General features: G+C 45.4%; 1 protein-coding gene across 1 annotated transcript; it reads right to left on the reverse strand.

The window, feature by feature from the left end:
* Window positions 1-3,947: 3,947 nt before the first annotated feature.
* On the reverse strand, window positions 3,948-20,467 carry Pcp4l1 (Purkinje cell protein 4 like 1). Its single transcript, XM_004858654.4, has 3 exons — window positions 20,219-20,467; window positions 5,772-5,826; window positions 3,948-5,037 (listed from the first exon to the last, which is right to left on the reverse strand). Exons 1-3 carry the CDS (start codon window positions 20,225-20,227, stop codon window positions 4,895-4,897), a joined length of 207 nt encoding a protein of 68 aa, XP_004858711.1. The 5' UTR covers window positions 20,228-20,467; the 3' UTR covers window positions 3,948-4,894.
* Between the last annotated feature and the right edge of the window lie 499 nt (window positions 20,468-20,966).

Raw genomic sequence — 20,966 nt, forward strand, 5'->3', positions numbered from 1 at the left:
AGTCGGGTTATGGAGTACAGATATGGATAACCTCGGGTAACTGTGGTCATGCCTTTGAACTATACGCTAGTGAGGTGAGTCTTGGAGGACAGCAGACAAGACTGCCAGAGAAACCAACATTACAATAAGAGGACTGGGACTTTCAGCATCGTCCCGATATTCAACAGCGAGGAACTGGAGAGTGATGTAATCACCAATGCCCAGCAACTTAATGGATCATGCTTATGTAATGAAGTCACCATAAAAACCCTAAACAGTGAAGTTCAGGGCTCAGACAGCTTCCAGGTTGGTGAAGAAATGGAAGAGCTGGGAGGGTGACATGCCCAGAGATAGCACGGAAGCTCCACAACCCCATCTGCCTTGCCCTATGCATTTCTTCCATTTGGTTATTCTTGAGCAATATCCTTTATAATTCACTGGTAGGAATAAGCACAGCGCTTCCCTGAGTTCTTTGAGCCATTTTAACAAATTACTGAACAGGACAGGGATCACAGTGGGGCCCCCTGATTTGTAGCTAGGTGACCAGAAGCACAGGTCACAACCTGGGACTTGCACCTGGCATTACCTCTGAGGACTTAGCACCACATCAACTGTAGGACATACAGTTGATGTCTGGAGAGTTGGAGATTTTTTTTTATTGTGAGGGGAAAACTCAGATTTGGTGTCAGAATTGTTGAGTAGAAGGATTTTTTCTTTTGAGCTTTCTTCCTCTACTGTTTTTTCTGCCTGCCTCTTTTGCTAAGTTATTTATAACAGCGCTCACCAATTCCCCCAAAGACTTATAGTTTTTGTTGCAGACAATAAAGGACTCAAGAAAAACTCCTCAGTGATTTAGTACTCAAGGATCATTTCTTCAGCAATAGGGAAAGGGACAGGGAAGAGAAGCAGGGTTCTAGAGCCCCAAGAAAGAGATCCCAGCTGAAGCCCAGGGCCCCAAGGAGGAGTTACAGGTGAGCCAGAGAGAAGAGGCCAGAGAGCCTGGTGGAGAGAAATCAGCTTTTAGAACCTTTACTGAGAACTACCATTAATTCAATACAAGATATCTAAGTCTCCCTTTCTGGTCAAGACCATCTTTCCCAAAGCTATGAGTACGTGTTTGCTACTATGGTGTTTATGACAAATATGTATGAGAAGAAGTATTATAACACTTTTGGAGCCAAGGGATAGCACAGGGAAAATTCATCTCAGCGATATGTTCCAGGCCAGTGTGGCACAGAACAAATCAGCATATATCCTCCAAGCATGCGTGTCTACAGAAGACGGGCTGGTGGCCAAGAGTACCACCCTACCTTAGCACCAGCCAGCTCTCAAAAGCCCACATCACCAGGGACAGGAACAGCACTCAGTTCTTGGCTTATTCATGCAACAGGGAAACAGAGAATGTCCTATTTTCCTAGGACACACTGGACACACACCAAGTATGGCGATAAGATTATTCTTTTTTCTATGAGGCTGGGATATGCTATATACTGTGCCCAAACAGATTCCAAATATAGCAGTAAAACTCCCTTCTGTTCTCTGGCATCACGAGGAGGTACCTCTTTTCACATAGGGCTTTCCTGTTGGGAGCAATTTCTACGTAAATTTTGAGGAAAAATCATTTCGTAATTAAAGTATGGCTATAGCTGTCTAAGGCTCAATGTTGCCTTGCCTGAGAGCCAGCTATGGCATGGGGAAACATAACTCCATTTGCCTCTGGTCACAGCTGAGGCCTCAATGGTCTGTGAAGCTGTGGAGCTCAAGGTCAAGGTGATACCAGCTGAAGATATCCTGGTTCCTTGAGAACCCAGTAGTAACACAAAAGAGAAAGGTTTCACCCAGGGAGGGGCAAGTTCCTTATCAGCCCAGCTCATCCCACCTACTGAGGTGGGAATGTTCTCCTTTCCCCTCATCACATGAGATTTGCTTGGCACAGGATCAGACATGAGATCACCCCGGCGCAAGTCACCTGATATTCCCTCCGATTATTGTGTGTACCCAATAAATAGTGGCTAGTTCGGAGAGTCTTTGTCTTTGCCCACTCTGAGGCACTGCCTCCTGGCCCTCCATATACTTTGAAATTACGCAAGTCTCTAGTGTCTTTTTTTTCCTCTGGCCCTCACCATCCCCCTTTTTAGGTAGTAGGAAGAAATCAGCCTCTGACACTTTCCCATGAATTACTGCTCAGTTCTTCTAATGTCCCATAGGCATAGGTTTGCTACACATGGATAAACTTTGGGAAACAGGTTGCCTTCCAGAAATACTGACCCTCATTTCTTATTCAGAGTTGCTTCATAGTTTTGACTTCTATAGTCTGGAATCAAGAAGGAAAAGGCAAATACTGAGAAATAATAAACCAAGAAGGTAAAACAGTTCTTTCCAGAGGCTGGGAAGAGACAGGATGTGGTATTATTGTTTAAAGTTTTAGTTTTGTTTAAAAAAAAAAAAAAAAAGGTTTTGGGATGGGGATTTAGCTCAGTGGTGCCACAACCTGCCTTGCAAGCACAAGGTCCTGAGTTCGATCCCTGGTACCAAAAAAAAAAATTTTTTTAAGTTTTCATTTTGTGATGTATGCCTGTAATCCCAGCATTCAGGAGGCTGAGACAGGAGGATTGCCAGGAGTTCAAGGCCAACCTGAACTATATAATGAGACCTTGCCTCAAAAAACCAAACAACAAAAAAGTTTTAGTTTTACAGGATGAAAAGCATCATGGAGATGGATAGTGGTGATGGTACTTAATACTACTGCACTATATAAAGATGGTTAAAGCTGGGCGTGGTGGTGTATGCTATAGTCTCAGCAGTTGGGATTGTCATGAGTTCAAGGTCACCCGGGCTACATAGTGAGTTTGAAGCCAGCTTGGACTACAGAGTAAGACCCTGTCTCAAAAAAACTAAAAAAAAAAAAAAAAAAGATATTGAAGATTGAATCCGGGGCCTTCACACTAAGCTACATTACTAGCCCTTTTTAAATTTTATTTATTTTTTATTTTTTGGTACTGGGGATCGAACTTGGGACCTTGCACTTGTGCGGCAGGCAGCAGAACCACTGAGCTAAATCCCTGGCCCACTAGCCCTTTTTTAAAATTTTGAGACAGTGTCTCACTAAATCTCACTAAGTCACTAAATTGCCCAGGCTGGGCTCAAACTTGTAACCCTGTCACATCAGCCTCCCAGAGTGCTAGAATTACAGGTGTGAACCACTGCATCTGGCTTGGGTAAATTTTATGTTATGCATATTTCTCAGAATAAGAAAAACTGAAAGCTGGTCATGGTAGTGCATACCTGTAATCCCAGCACTCTGGGAAGCTGAAGCAGGAGTGCGGATTTGAGGCCAGCCTGGGAAACTTGTCAACTTCGCAAGACCCCATCTCAAAAATAAAAAATATCAATGGGCTGGGGCTATAGCTCAGTGCGAAGCCCCTGGGTTCAATTCCTAGTACAAAAAAAAAGAGAGAAAAGAAATGAAAAAAAGTGAAAGGAGTAGGGCAGATGGATCCTCTTTGTTCATTCTTCCATAATTTGCCTACTGGTTTCAAAGTGATCCCTAGTGATCGGAATGATTATTTCCTTCCCTTTAGTTTGATAAACACTGGGTGGGGCGGAGAATGTGGGAGAAAGAACAACAGCGGGAAAGTAAGGTCACTTAGGGGCAGAGATCCAGAAGGCCAGGCTTGTTTTCCAAGGGATGTGTACCAAGTGTGCTGTTGGCAGCAGGAGAACGGGAGATGAGCTCAGCTGCAGGTGCCATCCGGGGGTGCAGTGCAGCAGAGACACAATGTGGGCGGCGCATCAAGGTGAGGGCAAGGTCGGTAGAAGGGAGGCAGAACTGGCTTCAGCCTGAAAATTGTTCGTGCAGAACTAGCTCCCCCGCCCCCCCCCATGTAATCCGTGCAGTTGTTCTAACCATCCTCCCTGGGGCCAGCTCAAGCTTGCATTCATAGTTCTTCCAAGAAAAAACACTAGCAGAGGTTAAATGACCCCATTTGAGGGGGTTTTATTGTTGTAATTATTAAACATGCTAAAAATCACAGAGTAGCTGTTCCATTTTGGCCCTGACTCCACAGTGGGGCAGGTGGGAACTACAGGGATGGCTTGGCTCGTGCAGCCTCTGGGGGTGGCTAGAGTTGGTGGTTAGAGGTAGGCAGATTAGCAAAGCTCCAAGGATCCTTCTTGTACTATGCTTTTACTGCAGTAACCCATGGCTTTAGAGATCTCCCCATTCTTGACTTTTCTTTCTTCTTTAAATCCCCACTATATGTCATTTCCCTGCTTATGGCCCCTGGAGCCTCTTCTGCCTCTGCCTGCTATGGTCTTAGACTGGATGGTGAAGGAAAGTTTTCCTTGCCTCCCTCCAATGGGAACTAAGCTGCTCAGCATGCACTAATGTGGTAAACTGCTTGGTTTAGGTCTGCCTGGGGCAAAGGAGGCTCCAGACCTCAGTGTGACTTTGATCCTAGGAAGGAGGTTGGAGGTGGTAGTGCAGAAGGATCTGAAAGGGAAAGAACATCACATGAAGTGTCACATGAAGTCCTAATGGCAGGCAGTGCCTCTGCCCCACCCTCAGGCACCCTACTCTAAAGGGTTCCCCTCTTTCCTACATTGGTGGTGGCGGTGGTGGGGACAGCTCAACCTCAAAGCCTCTTGTGCTCCAACCCCACAGGGCCAGCCTAGATACTCAGCCCAAGGAGACTGATTCACCCCTAGGCAAACAGCTCCCAACTGAAGTCTTCATTTTCTCCTTGTTCCTTGTACCTGTACTGCTGTGATGGCTTCAGAATGCCAGAGAGAAGAATATAGAAAGGTTGACTTTGCCTCAGTTAGAGGCTAGAGGGACAAAGGGCCAAGATACATGGGAGTCAGGGCTGTGGAGAAGGGGAGAGAAGGTAACAGCGTGAAGGGCAAGGCTGGCCATTCAGGAGCTGGGGTCCTTTTTCCTTTTCTGGAATCGCCGGAACTTGCCCTGAATGGCAAGTGCAGCCTTCTCAGTCTCTGGTGCCGTTAGATCGATGTCAATCTCCTCCTCCTCCTCAGCCTTCTTGGCGTTGCCAGCCTTCCCTGTGGATGGTTGGATACACACTGATAAGCCACCCTGCCCACTCGAGCACTGTTCCCCGGGCCCCAAATACAGTGGTTAAAGTCCATTTTGTACTCTATTCTGGGGACCCCAATCTTTGCTAGGACCATGAATGTCTGATAACTCTTTTAGACGTTTGAGTCACAGTTCTTATGCTGGGAACTAGCTACAGTTACCTTAGGAGGCTTTGCTATTTTGACAAATGTCTTCTATTACCTTTTATTCCTAAATCCTACAGTTCAAATCCCAAAACACACTCACTTTTCCCAGCTTGCCCCTAATTTCTGATGGAGACAATGACTGAGATTATCTGATGAGTTTCTTCTCATCATTGTACTGGCCTTCCCCAACCATTCCAGTCACACTAGCTTCTAAAATAGAAGAGGAGGGCTGGGGATTTGGCTCAGTGGTTCCATCGCCTGCCTCAAAAGCACAAGGTCCCAAGTTCGATCCCTGGTACCAAAAATAAATAAATAAATAAATAAATAAATAAATAAATAAAATAGAAGAGGAAATACTGAAAGGTTTACTTTTTAGAAAAAAGTGGAAAGATGCTTATAGATATAGTAGTTATAACCTAACCCTTTTGTTTCACTTATCCACATTCTTATTCCTCTGACATCTGACTTTTGGTGATTACAGACTTACATTCCTGTTTATCTTCATTCCCCTAACTTCACAGTCTCCATAAACTGCCTAGCCCAATCCTACTCACCTTTTTCTTCTGGGCTGGATGTCTGGTTGGTTGCTGGGGATGTTTTGGTGTTAAGCTGGGGGGAGAAATCAGAATATTTATTAGATATTATCAGGTTCCATGTCCTTAGACACTGTCCTATAATTAGGTACATTCTCTTAGTCTTTTGAAGAAGTAAGTCTTGAGATCATGAACAGAAGAAAACTCCTCAAAAATCATTCAACAAATATTTACTGGTGCTAGGGAAATCAGAAAGGACAAAACAAAGAAACCTGGCCGTTGTGGAGCTTATTCTAGTGTATTTTCAGGCAAATAAGTAAATAACATGACTACAGTGTTAGGCGGTGACATCTACGATGGAGAAAAGGCAGAGAAGGGAGGTAGTGAGTGTAGGGGTGGAAGGGGAGAAATCGAGTTTTATACAGTTGTCAGGAAAAGCCTATCTGAAAGGTGGTATTTGAGCAAAGAACTGAAGGAGATGAAGTAAAGGCTGTGACAAGTGCTTCCCAGGGCTGGGTGAAGATATGATTAGCTTGTTTAAGGAACAACAAGCAGAAGGTATGGCTGGAGTAGAGAGAAGAAGGAGGAAAGATGCACGCAGGGGAAATCAGAGCTAACTAGGGGTGGGGTGTATTTTCTATGCACCAAAAGTGTACAGAAGAAGCAAAAGATTCATTCAACAAGTATGTCAGGGCCTAATATATACTATTCTAGGGACTGAGCATATAGCCAGAAGAAAAAAAAGTCGTTGTATGCATTAAACAAACATGCAAGTTAATGACATGCTATGAAAGAAAATAAAACCAAGTAGTCTTGGAAAGTGTCTCTGAAGATTGACCTTTGAGTAGGGGGCTTTAATGACCTATAAGAGCAAGCCACACAAATGTCTGGGTGAAGAACTTATGGGCAGATAAAATAGGAAGGAGAACATCCCTGAGGCAGGTCTATGCCTAGTATGTTTACGGAACAGTAAGAAACCATCATGACTGGCGCTAAGTAAGGGAGAGATTATTAAAAATGAGATTGGGGGGGCTGGGGATTTAGCTCAGTGGTACCGCACCTACCTTGCAAGTGCAAGGTCTTGAGTTTGATCCTCAGTACCAGGGGAAAAAAACCAAAAAACAAAAAAAACAATGGGATTGGGAAGATAACCAGAATGTACATCCTTGAACCTGGGCAAAGAGTGGATTTTTGTCTAACTTGACAGAAAGTCATTAGAGGTTTGAGGGCAGAGGAAAACAGGCTTGGACATGTTTTTCAAGGATTCTGTGATTGACAGGTAGAGAATAAACTATAGAGAGACAAGAAGAAACCAGGGGAAACCATTAGGATCGTCTTGCAGTGATATCAACTAGGATGGTACTCCTAGGATGATGATAGAAAATATTCAGACTTCAGAGAAGTTTCATGGTAAAATAAGCTGGATCTATGGCACATTTGTTGTTACAGAGGGCTGTAGGAAAGGACAGCAGAGGAATTGGATAGTAGTTGGGAGCGAATGTGGTCTCATAGGAAGGTGTTTGTTAAGATAGGAGATTTAGTGTATTTGAATGATGATGGAAATGATTTAGTAGAGAAGAAAAAACTGATCATGGAATAGAGAGAGAATAATTACCCAAGGGATGTCTTGGATAGGTAAAAGAAAATGAACCTTGTGTATAGGTAGAAGGGTTAGCCTTAGACAGAAATAGGGAAAGACAGGGCCGGGGATTTATCTCAGTGGTGCCGCCACCTGCCTCAAAAGCGTAAGGTCCTGAGTTCGATCCCTGGTACCAAAAATTAAAAAAAAGAAATAGGGAAAGATCATCTACATTATAGAAATGAAAGTATAGACTGGACACAAGCACAGTGGCAGACTGTGGGAATGCCTAGAGGCCCTCTTCTAGTTATGTTTTCTCAGTGAAAGAAGGGCAGTTGCCAGCTGAAAGTGAAGAAGGGCTAAGAAGTGTTAAAGACTTGAGAGGAGAGTGAAATAGTCATCTAAGAAAGTCAGAGAGTGAGTGATGGAGAAATAGAGCAGGTCTATGGCTATGGATATAAAGGGCAACCAATTAAGATATTGTTCTTTTCTTCCAGGGTAAGTGGGGTGATAAGACAAGTACAAAACAATATTCATTGAGCATTTGTTGTGTGACAAATATTATCCAATTTAATCTTCTAAATCTCTGAAATAGCACCCTCTTTTATAGTTGAGGAAGCAGGCTTAGAGTGATGTTAAGGCTCTTGCTCCAGGTCTAGACACATAAGTAGAAAATAGTGGACCTAGCTTTGACACCGAGGCAGAGTGACTCTTACACCATCAAGCTGTACTATCCCTGCAAGACCAAATACTGTCATTGTTACAAACACGTGAACGTGTCAACAAGCACTGAATCTAAATGGAAAGCATATCGATATGTGTTGAATTATCCTTTCAACTCTAGTAAAATTTTATAATAAAAAGGAGGAAATAGAAATAAAATTATATTTTTAAAAGGCCAATAGCATGGTGTATTTGACATAGGAATGTGTCTTACATAGGTTATAAGCCAGGCACAGTGGCACATGCCTGTAATTCCAACTTCCTGAGAGGCTATGGCAGGAGGATTACAAATTCAAGGTCAGCCTGGGCAGCTTAGCAAGACTATCTGTCTATCAAACAAGATACATCATGTAAAGGTACAAGATCCTAATGATGAATGTAACTATATTGTATACCTAAAATGTACAAATAAACTTAATCAAAAAATAATAAAAAATTTTTAAAACAAGACAATCTATCTATATTCTATCTATCCATCTATCTATTTATCTGCACTTTTTTTTTTTTTTTTTTTTTTTTTTTTTTGCAGTACCAGGGATTGAACTCAAGACCTTGTGCTTGCAAGGCAGGGGCAGCACCATTGAGCTAAATCCCCAGTGCTCTATTTATTTACACATTTTCACTTTAAAATCTGGAAGAGCGTATACAAAAATGTTCTTGAAAGGCAATGGAATTCTTGCTAGTCTGTCTTTGACTGAAAGAAAGCTTCCATACCAGGGAAGTTTGGTTTTTTTGGTTGTGTTTTTTTTTGGTGGTACTGAGGATTGAACCCAGGGCCTTTGCACTGAGCTACCTACCTCCCCAGTTCTTTTTCTATTTTGAACAGGGTCTTGCTAAGTCATTCAAATTTGTGATCCTCCTGTCTCAGAGTGCTGGGATTACAGGTGTGCACCATATATCTGGCTAGGATTATTCCTAAGTCTCTTGGGAGACTGGTCCAATTACTACTTTTTCTCTCTGTGATCTCCTTGGGGTCAATTATTTTTATTTTTTGCACATGATCCATATAGTAGCCCAGAAGTTACAGAGATGACACTTTCCACTATGGCATTCTGTCATCATTAAGAGGTTTGTCCACACTGCAAAAGTGTGACATGGATGGGGTGTGCAGTAACAGGATAACAGCCAAATGTCCTGACAAGTGAGTCATGAGTCAAGAGGCAACTTCTACTATTCCAGAGGCGAAGGAAGGAGAATAACAAGTTTGAGGCCAGACTGGGCAACTTTAGTGAGACCCTGTCTCAAAACAAAACAAGCTGAGGATGCAGCTCTGTGGTAGTGTTTGCGTAGCATGTGTGAGACCCTGTGTTCAATTCCCAATACCACAATAGGGGGAAAAAAGAGGCAAAAACTATAGTCTCATGACTTCAAATCCTACCTTCCTCTACTGTCAGCAAACCCACAACCCTGATCCTTCCTTTAACAATCATCCTTCTGTCTGTCTCTAACCAAGTCTGTTCCCGAATCCATCAATTCTCCATCACCCGACCTGCTCCCCTTTGAAAGAAAATCTAGACTCCATTTTAAATATCTCCCTTCCGATGGCTAATTTCTCAATTTTGATTTGTGTATCAGCAGACCTCAAGAATCCTCTAAACAGGAGTAAGTGTCAGGACCAGGCACAGGGCTGCCGCATTCCCTCTGCTCTGCCAGCTGCCCCCTTCCTTGCCCTCTACCCAGATTACTGACCCCGGAATGGAACAATGACCCAGATGCCATCTGATTCCCCAGGAGTTTCCACTCCATTTCAGTTAAATTTATGGAAGGTCATAATCTAACAGATTCAGATCTCCACAGGGGAGACCAGAAGAGGGTGCTTTAAGGAGAAGAAAACCCCTATTAAAACACCCCCTTGAAATCTCCCTTGCACCTTCTGTTTTCTTTGGGGGGGTACCGGTGTTCAAACTCGGGTCCTTGCGCTTGCGCAGCAGGCGTTGAAACCACTGAGCTAAATTCCCGGCCCGCTTCTGTTGGAAAGTAATGTGCTAGAGCTTCTCTCTCCTCCCCCTCCTCCCTCCACTCTCACTAACTAGTTCTCAAAATAGCCAGTGTGGACACTGGATTTCTGGATTTGGTTATTTGTGACTTGCTGAGGTTGGGGGTAGGGACAGTTAGGTCACAAGTTGTTGGCTCCCATCCTCTGTATGGTCCTCAGTCCTTCCCTGATCTCTGACCTCTGCCTCAACCCTCCTGTTTATTTTCCAGAAACTCAGCCATCGCAGATAAATCAGGGTCCTCTGATATGCCCAACTACAAGCCATTAAACTACCATACTTCAGGTAGGCATGAAGGCCCACATCCTCTCTAGAGCACCTCTTACCAAAACTCACACTCCACAGGAGTGGTGCCCAACTCACAAGAGCTGCAACTTTTCCATGTTTCTCAGCCTCTCTCAGGCCCCATCTTGGCAGGTACAGATTACAAACCTCTCAGGTGCTTTTCTGCTCCTTTCAATGCTGCATTTTTCTGATCAGAAATAACAACAGTGAAATGGTTCAGCAAAGCCTTTCTTCTTGTAGGACCTAACTAGGGGAACTGAAAAAAGTCAAGGACTTCAGAACGTTACCTCACCTCATTTTATTAATAATCACCTATCTAATACTATGTGCTAGTGACTTCTAAGCACTTTAAAAACACACACTGAATCATGACAACAGCCCTGTAAAATTGGTATTGTTATTTTTCTCATTTTAAACTGAGGTCAAGAGAGGTTAGTTGGTTTTTTTCCCTAAAGTAATAGAGCCAAGAACCCAACACAATCAGGGTTTGAAGCTGGTTTGTCTGGCTCTAGAGTCAAGGCTTCTGAACACCATGCTACACTCTCTCCATTGTCCAACCAGAATCATGGGTGTGTGTGCACACTTGAAGGAGACGTCCAGTGTGAGGCTGGCTTGATCCACAGGGCTGCCTCAGCAGTGCAATCCCAAGGTTGAAAAGGAAGCTTCAGAAATCATGATTTCACTCCACCCCCGGCAGTCAGGCAGCTGGCTCCAAGGCCCCGCCTCTCCATCCACAGTCACCAACACTTTCTTCACATCTACTCCCCAGGGAACTTGGGGAACAGGCTCCTGTCCTCCCATTATGAAGCCATCTTACATATCACATGGGGACATGATTCCAGGCCATGCCTAGTGGTTCAGATTCCTGCTCTGCTAGTTGATCTGACCACTGGATTCTGACTTTCATCCTGATGCTTGCTCTGTGGGTCTCCTGACACACAATGGGCTGACCTCCAGGGGACAACTACAGACTATATGTGCGTTCTTTACCCCTAGGCCCATATCCAAGTCCTTCAGAGTCGGAGCATTCCATGTGTAGGATCATCTCACTGGATTCCATTCCAAATGGCTCCCTTGCTCACACTCAAGCCTATTATCCCAAGTTTCCAGTGAGCTTGGAGCTTGGTTCTGTTCAGCCTCGCTGCCCACACGGGCCTAAATTGTTCTCACTTCTCTATACACAGGGAACCCTAATTAGCAACTGTGAGGCAAGGTTTGCTTTCCCTGGAGGGCCTTAGTTTCTTTCCTTGCCTACCTTCCGGTATCCTTTTCCTCCTGACCTGTGGGCCTGATGCACACTAATGTTCCATTCTATCATCTTGGCAGTGGTTGCAAATTTCCCAGGAGTCCTCTTTGACCCTTTGGTTTCCTCTCCAGCGCAAAGTTACAGATTCTCCCTTCCCACGGGAGAAGGAGGAGAAGGCGCGGCCTGCTGGTTTAGTTTAGGGTTTTGTCTATTTTCAGAATTGGGGCTCAAATCACCTTGGGAGTGCTGAGCTAGGTTCCTAGCCCTTTTAGTTTTGTTTTGAGACAGGGTCTTGCTAAATTGCCTCAGCTGGCCTTGAACTTGTGATCCTCCTGCCTTAGCCTCCCCCAAAGCTGAGATTACAGGCATGTTCCAGGGTCGTTTTTCTTTAGGCTTTGAGACTGCAGAGTGGAATATGACACAACAACATCCTCTCTTCCCCTAGTACCTTCAGTAAGAGTATCAGCCGTTTCTGTTTCCTCCCATTTCCAGCAAAAGGAACACTACGCACTTGCCCTGTCCACCTCCTCTCCTGTAAGTGTTGGAGGCTCTCAAGGTTTACGATTACACTTTGCTGGTCTCTCTTCCTAGATAATTTTACCTGTTCCTATTACTTTAGTTATCACTGCACTGTCAAATAGAATAGGGGCTGGCAGGCTGGGCAAGGTGGCATATGCCAGTAATCCTAGCATATGGGAGGCTGAGACAGGAGGATTGTTAGTTTGAGGCCAGCCTGGACTACATAGTGAGACCCTATCTCAAAAAAACAAAACAAACAAAAAGAACAGAGATTCCACCCGCCGGGCATGGAGGAATGGCTATGAGTTTAAGGCCAGCCTGGGCTACATAGTGAGTTCAAGGCCAGTCTGAACTATATAGAGTGACCCTGTCAAAAGCAAGAAAGCAAGCAAGAAAGAACAGAGATTGGCAAACTACAGCTTACTGGTCAAATCTGATCTTCAGCCTAAGTGTAGAGTAACCATGCAGTCGACCTTCACTAAGTGAAGCTAAAGGAAGAAGAGAGGAGGAAGAGAATACCTAGGACTGCTCTAAGGGTTCTTGCGCTTATCCTGCTACCATGGGACATGCATGAATGATCTTCTTTTACTTTAAACTAATCCTGGAAATTCCACTTTCCTTGTCTTCCCAACGTCTGTCCCCCAAAATGCCAAGAATATCTGCATAGCTTTCAACCTCTGGTAGCTATTTAAGTCTCTCTCTCTCTCTCTCTCTCTCTCTCTCTCTCTCTCTCTCTCTCATTATAGAAGACAGGAAGAGATTAGTGATTAAGAGCACATCAATCATATCTTTTGATCTACTCCTTTTGTCCTTCTTTGTATGGCACAGATGATTGCATGCGTCTATTCCTTGCCTTATGAAGTGGTACTGCCTTGGCACAGCACCTAAAAACAATCAAAGCTGTAGGAACTCAGGTGCTACCACTATTTCAAATATATATGTACCGTATAACTCCAGGCCCAGGCTCACCCTGCTGCCTTTCCCACTGCGTTTCTTTCTTCCTTTGTCACCTTCCTCTTTAACAGTGTTACCACAGCAACCACTGCCACCAGAAGAGGAAAGATAGTGTCACTCCCTTTGCTCCAAGCAGCAAGTTAGAACTAATCCTGGGAAGGGCAAACTATCCAGCTTTCCCCAGACACTCCAAACCATTAGACCCTTTAAAGAGGGATCACAGGTGTTTAAGAGCAGCAATAAACAGGAACAAGGATCGTGGCTTCCTAGTAGCTGGACCAGCTGTACTCCACATTTGCATGATATAGCTTGGGTGTTATCCAAATGGAAACCCTCCTTGAACCCATCTAGCCCTGCGTGTGTCAGTTAGTTTAGATGAACAGGCACAGGTACTCAGAATTCTATCCTACAACTTAGGGTAGAGACACCTAACAAAAGCTTGAGTCCTAAAAACTCTAAATATGAGCCTTAAAAAGGTCCCTTTCTTGCCTTTGTATTGACAGATCCTAGGTTTCATACACTCCCTGCTTGCTCTAGACCTTCAGGAAATACAAGGGAACAGGAGTTAGTGTCTATGCTTCCCAGTGGTGACAGACTTTGACCCTCCTACTCCCCAGAGACTCTTCCAGCCCTGCCAACAGTTTCCTCCAATGTCAAATGAAGGTCAGTGCTAAAGGACCTTCCAGAGGCTTCTGGGATCCCCTGAAGCCCCTGGACGACCCTGGACTGCTGTTTTTGGAGCTGTGTTGGAATTGTTTCAATTTTTTCAGTGCAGCAACCAGCTGCAGTCCTCAAACAGCTTCAGAAAGACTTGCTCAAGGTCACCCTCAAGATAATAATAGGGAAAAAAAAATCCTTACTCCAGGTTCTGTATACACATATTCCTCTCTTATTATGTGAAATATGAAATACAACCCAGCTGCCCTGTATCTTAGATGCCTTCCAAGGCAAGAATAAAACCTCAACAGCCTCAGCTCCTAAAGCCCCCTGATGTGCCCCTTTCCCCACAGTCATCCCCCACCCTCTCCTGGAATAGCCCTACCCTCCACTGGAGTCAGGCAGAATTCCTGGCTCGTGCCAGCTTGTGGTATGCAGTGAGTCAACAGCCCCAGCCCATTCCCCCCAGCATAGGCTGCCACAGTTTAATGAGTAGTTATTTGTGGTACTCTGCACACAGCTTGGAGCTGTGCCTTTACCCCTTAGCAGAGGCCAAGGGGTGGAGAAGAGAGAGGAGTGCCAAAGCATCATTTATTACCATAATCTTCAATGTGCATCCTACCCATGGTGTGTTAATGTCCTAAAATAAACTTACAACCACCACCACCCCCAGCCTACAAAGCAAACACTCAGCTGGAGGGCTTTGTGTGGGAGGGAGGCAGCACAGAGGACAACAGAAGAAGTGGCACCTCTTTTCCCTGGGTGGGGGCTGGGAAGCCCAGGTGGGCCTGCCTTTAGGAGTCCACTGGAGGAAAGCAGAAATCAGGATTGCATGAGCCAGATCAGTGACAAGAATGACAAGGTCAAGGTGCAGATTTCTCGAAAAAAGTGTTTTCTTGTTGTTGATTTTATGCAATATTTGGGATTGAACCCAGGGTCTCTGCTCTGAGCTACATCCCCAGCCCTTTTTATTTATTTTTATTTTGAGACAGGGTCCTGCTAAATTGCCTTGGTTGGGCTCAAACCTAAGATTCTCCTGCCTCAGCCTCTCAGAGTTTAAAACACCACACCTAGCAAAAAGTGGTTTTGCATCTGCTTCTGACTTAGTTTAGTCTTATTGCTAAAATAATTCTGGGGCAAGTCAAGCCATTTTGATCATCAGGTCTGGAGTATGAATTTGTTTATTTATTGTTTGTTTGTTTGTTTGCTTAAATTCTTTTATTGGTACATTTTAGGTATACAATTCGTTTACATTTATCATTGGGTGCTTGTACGTGTACATGACGCATCTTGGTTCTTATTTTTTTCCCATTCCCTGTGCTCCCTTCCCCACTTCCACCCTTTCCTATTTACATAGACTTTGTTTCCATTTTTTCCTTTTCTCATCATTTTTCCTTTCCCTTCTTTCCTTTCCCCTTCGCCTCCCACTTCCCCTACCTCTTGGAGTATGAATTTAGAAAATCATACACTTAGGATTCTGTAGTCCTAATGAGTTTTCATCATTTATCTTGGCAATCTAATACAATTCTTCTTTCTCCCTCTTGTCTTCCCACGCCCCCAGAGCCTTTGTACTGTTCACTTAGAAATCAACTGGCCAATGGAGAAAAGCTAACTATCCTGTGTCTGTTTGGTCACCGGGTGCACCAGTTTTACTGCTGTCCCACATTCCGTCCTCCACGTCAAAAAGGGTTGCTCTCAATGCTCCACCTGGGGATGTAACTCAATGGTAGAGTGCTTGCCTACCATGCACAAGGCCCTGGGTTTGATACCCAGTATGCACGAGTGCATGCACACGCGCACACACACACACACACTTATACATGACTTATAAAGTAATCTAATTGCTTTGATAGTAATACCCTAGATTTCAGAGAAAATCTCCCCTGGTCCTTAGTGCTCTGCAGTTATGGGACTCAGTCATGATGGATAGACACCAGAAACTAAGAAAATATGAAAAATAGGCCCAGGCATGGTGGTGCACACGTGTAATCCCAGAACTCGGGAGGCTAAGGCAGGAGGATTGCTGCGAGTTTGAGGCCAGCCTGGTCTACATAGTGAACTCAAAGCCAGCCTGAGCTATATAGTGAGACCCTGTCTAAAAAAGAAAGAAAGAAGGAAGGAAGGAAGGAAGGAAGGAAAAGAAAAGAGAAAAGAAAAGAAGGCTTCCAGGATTTCCTTTTGCTTCATGCCTACCAGCTTGTCTGCTTTGCTCCACCACATGCAATGCACCCATTTTTAAGGGATTTTTTGTTGTTGTTTTTGCCACACTAGGGATCAAACCTCAGGGCCTCATGCATGCTAGGCAAGCAATCTACTACTAAACTACATCCTCAGCCCCACAATGCGCTCATTTTTAAAGTGACTAAGCATCCTTAGGATGGATAGTACCTGCCTGCCTAATATTCTCCCAAAATATACCATACTGGTAAATATTATTCCACATAGATCTTTCATCTCTCTTACCCTATTGCTCAACATTTGTTAAATCACACTGCCGATATTTCTTGTGGAAAGTTTCCATAATACTGTATATTTATTAGAAGTTCCCTATAAATTATTCAATATTCACTGGGGTAACAAGTTCTAAAGGCCCTATGGGAAGTTGTTTTGGAATGAGAAGTCAGCAGAACTGTTCAGATCTTGGTTCTAGTACTGTGTAAACTTAGATAAGCTTAGGGCCTCATGTAAAATGAGAAGATTGGGCCAGTTGATCTTTAGAGCTCTTGAATAAATCCAAAATTAGATCAGTAAAATGTTTTGATATTTTATTTGAGGTTATCTTGATGGGAGATACATCTGACTTTCTACCTAATTTATTTTTTTCCATGACAAAATAGGCTCATGAAAGAGCATTTGGAAATTTAGAAAAGTAGAAAGAAAACAGAGGAAGGCATTCAAAGAGACAATAACTCATCTAACTTCCTCCTTTCCACCAGCCATCACTTCCATAGTTAAGACCCTTCACAGGCAGCCATGAAAGATGCATCAGGTTTGTGTATTTGGACTTCAGCCACATTACTGAGGGCTGCCTCTCCATGGAGACTTGATATTCTAAGAGGTACCTGATCACAGCTACCACCTGGGACAAAAGAGTCATTTATATCCCCAGGTCACAGGATGACAAAATCATCCACTTACCACCAAGCAGAAGCTCCAGCTCAAGCAGCTAAAACCAACAACCTAAATGGGTGACCAGAAAAGGAACAAGCAAGCTTGAAAACCAAGTTCTAGTTTCTTTACTTTGCAAGACAAATGTTTCCAGAGGTTGAAGGCATTCCAATAACAAGTAGCTGTTCCTTCTATGTTGTATGTCCAATATAACCATAATCATCATAACAAAATATCAATGAGAGAAATTTGGGTTTCCCCAGGTCCTTCCCTAACAACTCACTTACAGAAAACATAACAGAATTGTATCACTGTGACTGAATTTCCGCTGTGGGGAAGGTTGCATATGCAGACAGATATGCACAGGAAACAGAATGTGGTCCCCAAAGTGTGACATCCCATCCCTACTAGGTAAGAAGGAGGGAGCACCAGTTTCAAGCTCTCCCCTAATGATCTAGTTGATCTGTTCCTTGCTCCAGCCCCTGCCAGCCAAAGCACAGGACAGGTGCCATGAGGACTGTCATCAGTAATCCACGATCCCCCTTCAGCAGAATGACTGCCGGACCATGGGATTCCTCCAGCTGGGTTCCAAATGGATGAGAAATTCCTCAAAGGAGAACTGCAGTTCTGCCTTAAGCAGCCAGCTATACTGCATGGGAGGGATTATAGGGAAGAGCGCTCAGGCACTGAATGCATCTCTCATTCCTATCCTCACTGAAAGAAGGGCAAAGTTATTGAACTATAGGAGACAGACTGTGATTCACAGCAATCAAGACCTGCCTGCAGCTGTGAACTCAGACAAGCTGGAGATGAGTCCCTGCAGCTCCTCTGCGCACGAGCGCACACACACTCACAGGGAAATGCTCTGCTGCAGTACTGAGTGACAGCAAAGGGCCACCAAGGCAAAACAGAGATAGATAGAGCCTCCCCAGCAACCCCACCAGAACCCCTGTGCTGTTCGCTGCACTAGGTCTGGAGGCTCCCTCCCAGTTGTTGTTCTTCACTTGAAATAGGAATCTCTTAAAGACATGCCAAATCCTCTCTTTTCAGGCAGTTTTTATGAAGCAAGAAAATAAACAGGTTGGGGAGGTGAAATGTGTGATTCAGGGTACCCGGGGCTTTCCTGGCCCAGGCATCTCAGCCTGAAAGAAGAGGCCCGTGGGGCTGGGCTGAGAGAATGAAGCAGTTTGGAGTCTCCCTAGAGCTCTAGGGCTCTGGGCAACACTTCCACTTTTCATCATAGTTTTAAAAGAGGAAGAAAACAGTCTGGGGTTTGGCCTCGAGGGAAGCAGGGACCCCCAAGGGGATCAGGTTCAGAGACAGCTGGTCTCTGTATACACCCAGGTGGCTGCTTCTGGATGTTAGGAATACTCATCCCTGAAGCCAGGCTCAGCTCAGTAGGAGGCAGCTCCATTGGCTAATTGCTAGTTAGAACCCTTTTGTTCTGATAGACTAGGGGGCCCTGCAGTCGTGCATATGCAGAGTTAGTCCCCATCTAAGGATCTACTCTCATCACCCTACTGAGCCCCTAAACCAGGCGAGCCAAGTTCAGCTGCTATCAGGAGGGGGCCCAAACTTGACTTCCCCCAGCAGACACCAAACTGTTTTCCTGGCCTGAAACAGCTTTGTCACTCCACCAAGTACCACTGTAAATGCTAGCTCCTGTACTGTGCCCCACAGAGTGGCCATGCACTTCTCCCCTCAAAGCACAGGCTAACCAACAAATCTTCATGTTGGCATAGCAATCGGATAAACTCCCAGGGGATGGCTTGGATTAAAATGCTCAGATTTAGAAACAGTGGGGTGGGGAGGAGTGGTCTGAACCCTAGACCTCAGTAAAAAGAGGGGAAAGAGGGTCCAGGGATTTGGCTCAGTGGTTCCCTCACCTGCCTCGAAAGCACAAGGTCCCGAGTTCAATCCCCGGTACCACAGAAAAGAAAAAAAAAAGAAGGGAAAGAAAACCTCCCTTCTCATGACAGAGCTGAAAAAAGCAAGAGGAGAGAAGTTAGTTCATTTTTCCTTTTCTTTCTGAGACTGCCATGGTCATGGTCACGAGTTGAGGAACTGGAAACCACTTTGTTTCTTCTGCAGCCCCCAAGACTGGCTGAATTTTCCAGGGCAAACTCAGTAGACATGGCAACCAAGACAACATAGAAGTTGGCACTAATTGGCTCCCTAGATGATGTCTTTTGGTGGGAGCCAACAGAACTGTTGAAAATCTTCATCTTTAGTATCTGAACTCAGACTCAGCCTCCAGGGTCCTTTGCTAACCTGATGTCCTTCAGAATTCTTATCCTAGCTTTTGGTGATACTCTAACAGGAAAAAATACACACACACACACACACACACACACACACACACACACACACACACAGAGAGAGATAATAGCTAACATAGAGTGCCAGCTCTCTCTCTGCCAGGTACTTTTCAAAGTATTCTGCATATATCATTTAATCTCATTTAATCATTAAAACAACCCATTTTACAGATTAAAACGATGAAGCATGTAAAAGTTTTGTAATTTGTCTAAGGCCATATAGCTAGTCAGCAGTTGAGCTTGGGTCAGGTGTGCAGCTGAGAAGCTGCATTGAACACAAGGGCCTAGGTACCACGAAAGGGGCTATGGGGGACAAGCTTGTGATGCCACTGTCCTGACCCACTTCACTTGGGAAGGACAATCCTTGTCGAAAGATATGAGATTGTGCCTTGACATGAGATTACAAATCCAGTCAACAGACCGGGTAGGTCTCTGCTTTGGAAAGTCCCCACCATGGACAGTGTTCTTTGGAAAAAGTAAATCTGCTGAAGGACCTGATCTGGCTCCTGGAACCCCACAGAGGCTGCCTGAAGACTTAGCGTTAACAACTGCCGCAGGGGGAGGTCTACTCTGGAAGGGGACATCTCCTCAGGGGTTGGACATGCCTCCACAGCAGGACTTCTGAATATCAGAAACGGTCCCTCGGAGGTTCCCGGCTGAATGCGTGAAAGATGCCACCTTCCTAACAGGAGGAAAGTGGCCATGCCCGGGGCACCAGGATTGGAGCTCTTGTTGGTTTTACCTAAGCAATGCAAGAGCAATACAACCCTAGAAGAGGGAGTCTGGACGCCAAGAGGGCAGTGAGGGAAGCCAGCATAACCTCGGAGCAGTAAGACAGGCAGGGGCAACACCCTAGGAGATGGCTTCTCACCTGAGAGCTCATTTCTCTCCCTCCCCAAAAGCGCGATCCACAGTTGGGAGACTTAAAGCCACCCCCCCCCCCAACCGCTTCACAGCGCCCCGAGGTGGGAGCTATCCCAGAGGGACAGTGGGCGTCCCGCAGAGTCTCCGAGGGGCCCCGAGCCGACGCCTCCTCCCCGCCGCAGCCCTCGCCCACCGCAGCCCGGGGTGCCCACGCCGCTCACCTCGCTCATCGCGGCGGCCGGACTGGGCGCGGGGCTCACAGGTGAGACGCGGGGTCCTCGGGGACGCGTGGACAGCAGTCGAGAGTGGCGGGCTCCGAGGCTACGACCTCTGCTGAGCAGCAGTACCGAGTTGGTGCGCAGAGCTCCTGCTTCCCGGCCGGCACCAGCGGGTCTCAGCGCTCACCTCCCAGCCTGGGACCCCTGCGTCCCCGTCCAGGAGGAGCCGCTCAGCGCCCCTCTGGGGGCCTCACCTTTTATATCCTGTGCGGTATCCACCCACCCACCCCGACTCCCAGACCGACCAACCGGAGCTCCTCCTACCGCAGAGTGACAGCCCCTCAGATCCAATGGTGCTAGGCTCCGAGGTCTGCTGCATTTCCAAACTAGGGTAAGACCGAGAAAGGGAAGGAGGGAGACACCGTCGTCGGGGGATGAGAGGACAGAAAATGAAGCAGGGAGAGCAATGAAGAAGAGGGAGTAAGAAGTGGTACACAAAAAAGGGAGGGAGCGAGAGGGAAGAAAGGAGTGTGCGTGTTTGAGAAAGAAGAAAAGCTGAAAGTGGAGAGGGTACGTGGAAAGCAGGGACCAGTGAACGAAAGGACTTAAGCCAAGGTGTGGCTTGACTGATTAGGACTGAATAGAGAACCTCGTGGAGAGTGGGGGCAGGAAGAGAAGAAGGAGAGGAGAGACTGGAGCAAAAGGCCAGCACACGGGGGCAAATAACAGGAAAATTTTGAAGTGCGTAATC

The sequence above is a fragment of the Heterocephalus glaber genome, unplaced genomic scaffold (assembly GCF_053883595.1).
Source record: "Heterocephalus glaber isolate CG9 unplaced genomic scaffold, H.glaber_assembly_v1.0 deba00001561, whole genome shotgun sequence".
Taxonomy (NCBI): Eukaryota; Metazoa; Chordata; class Mammalia; order Rodentia; family Bathyergidae; genus Heterocephalus; species Heterocephalus glaber.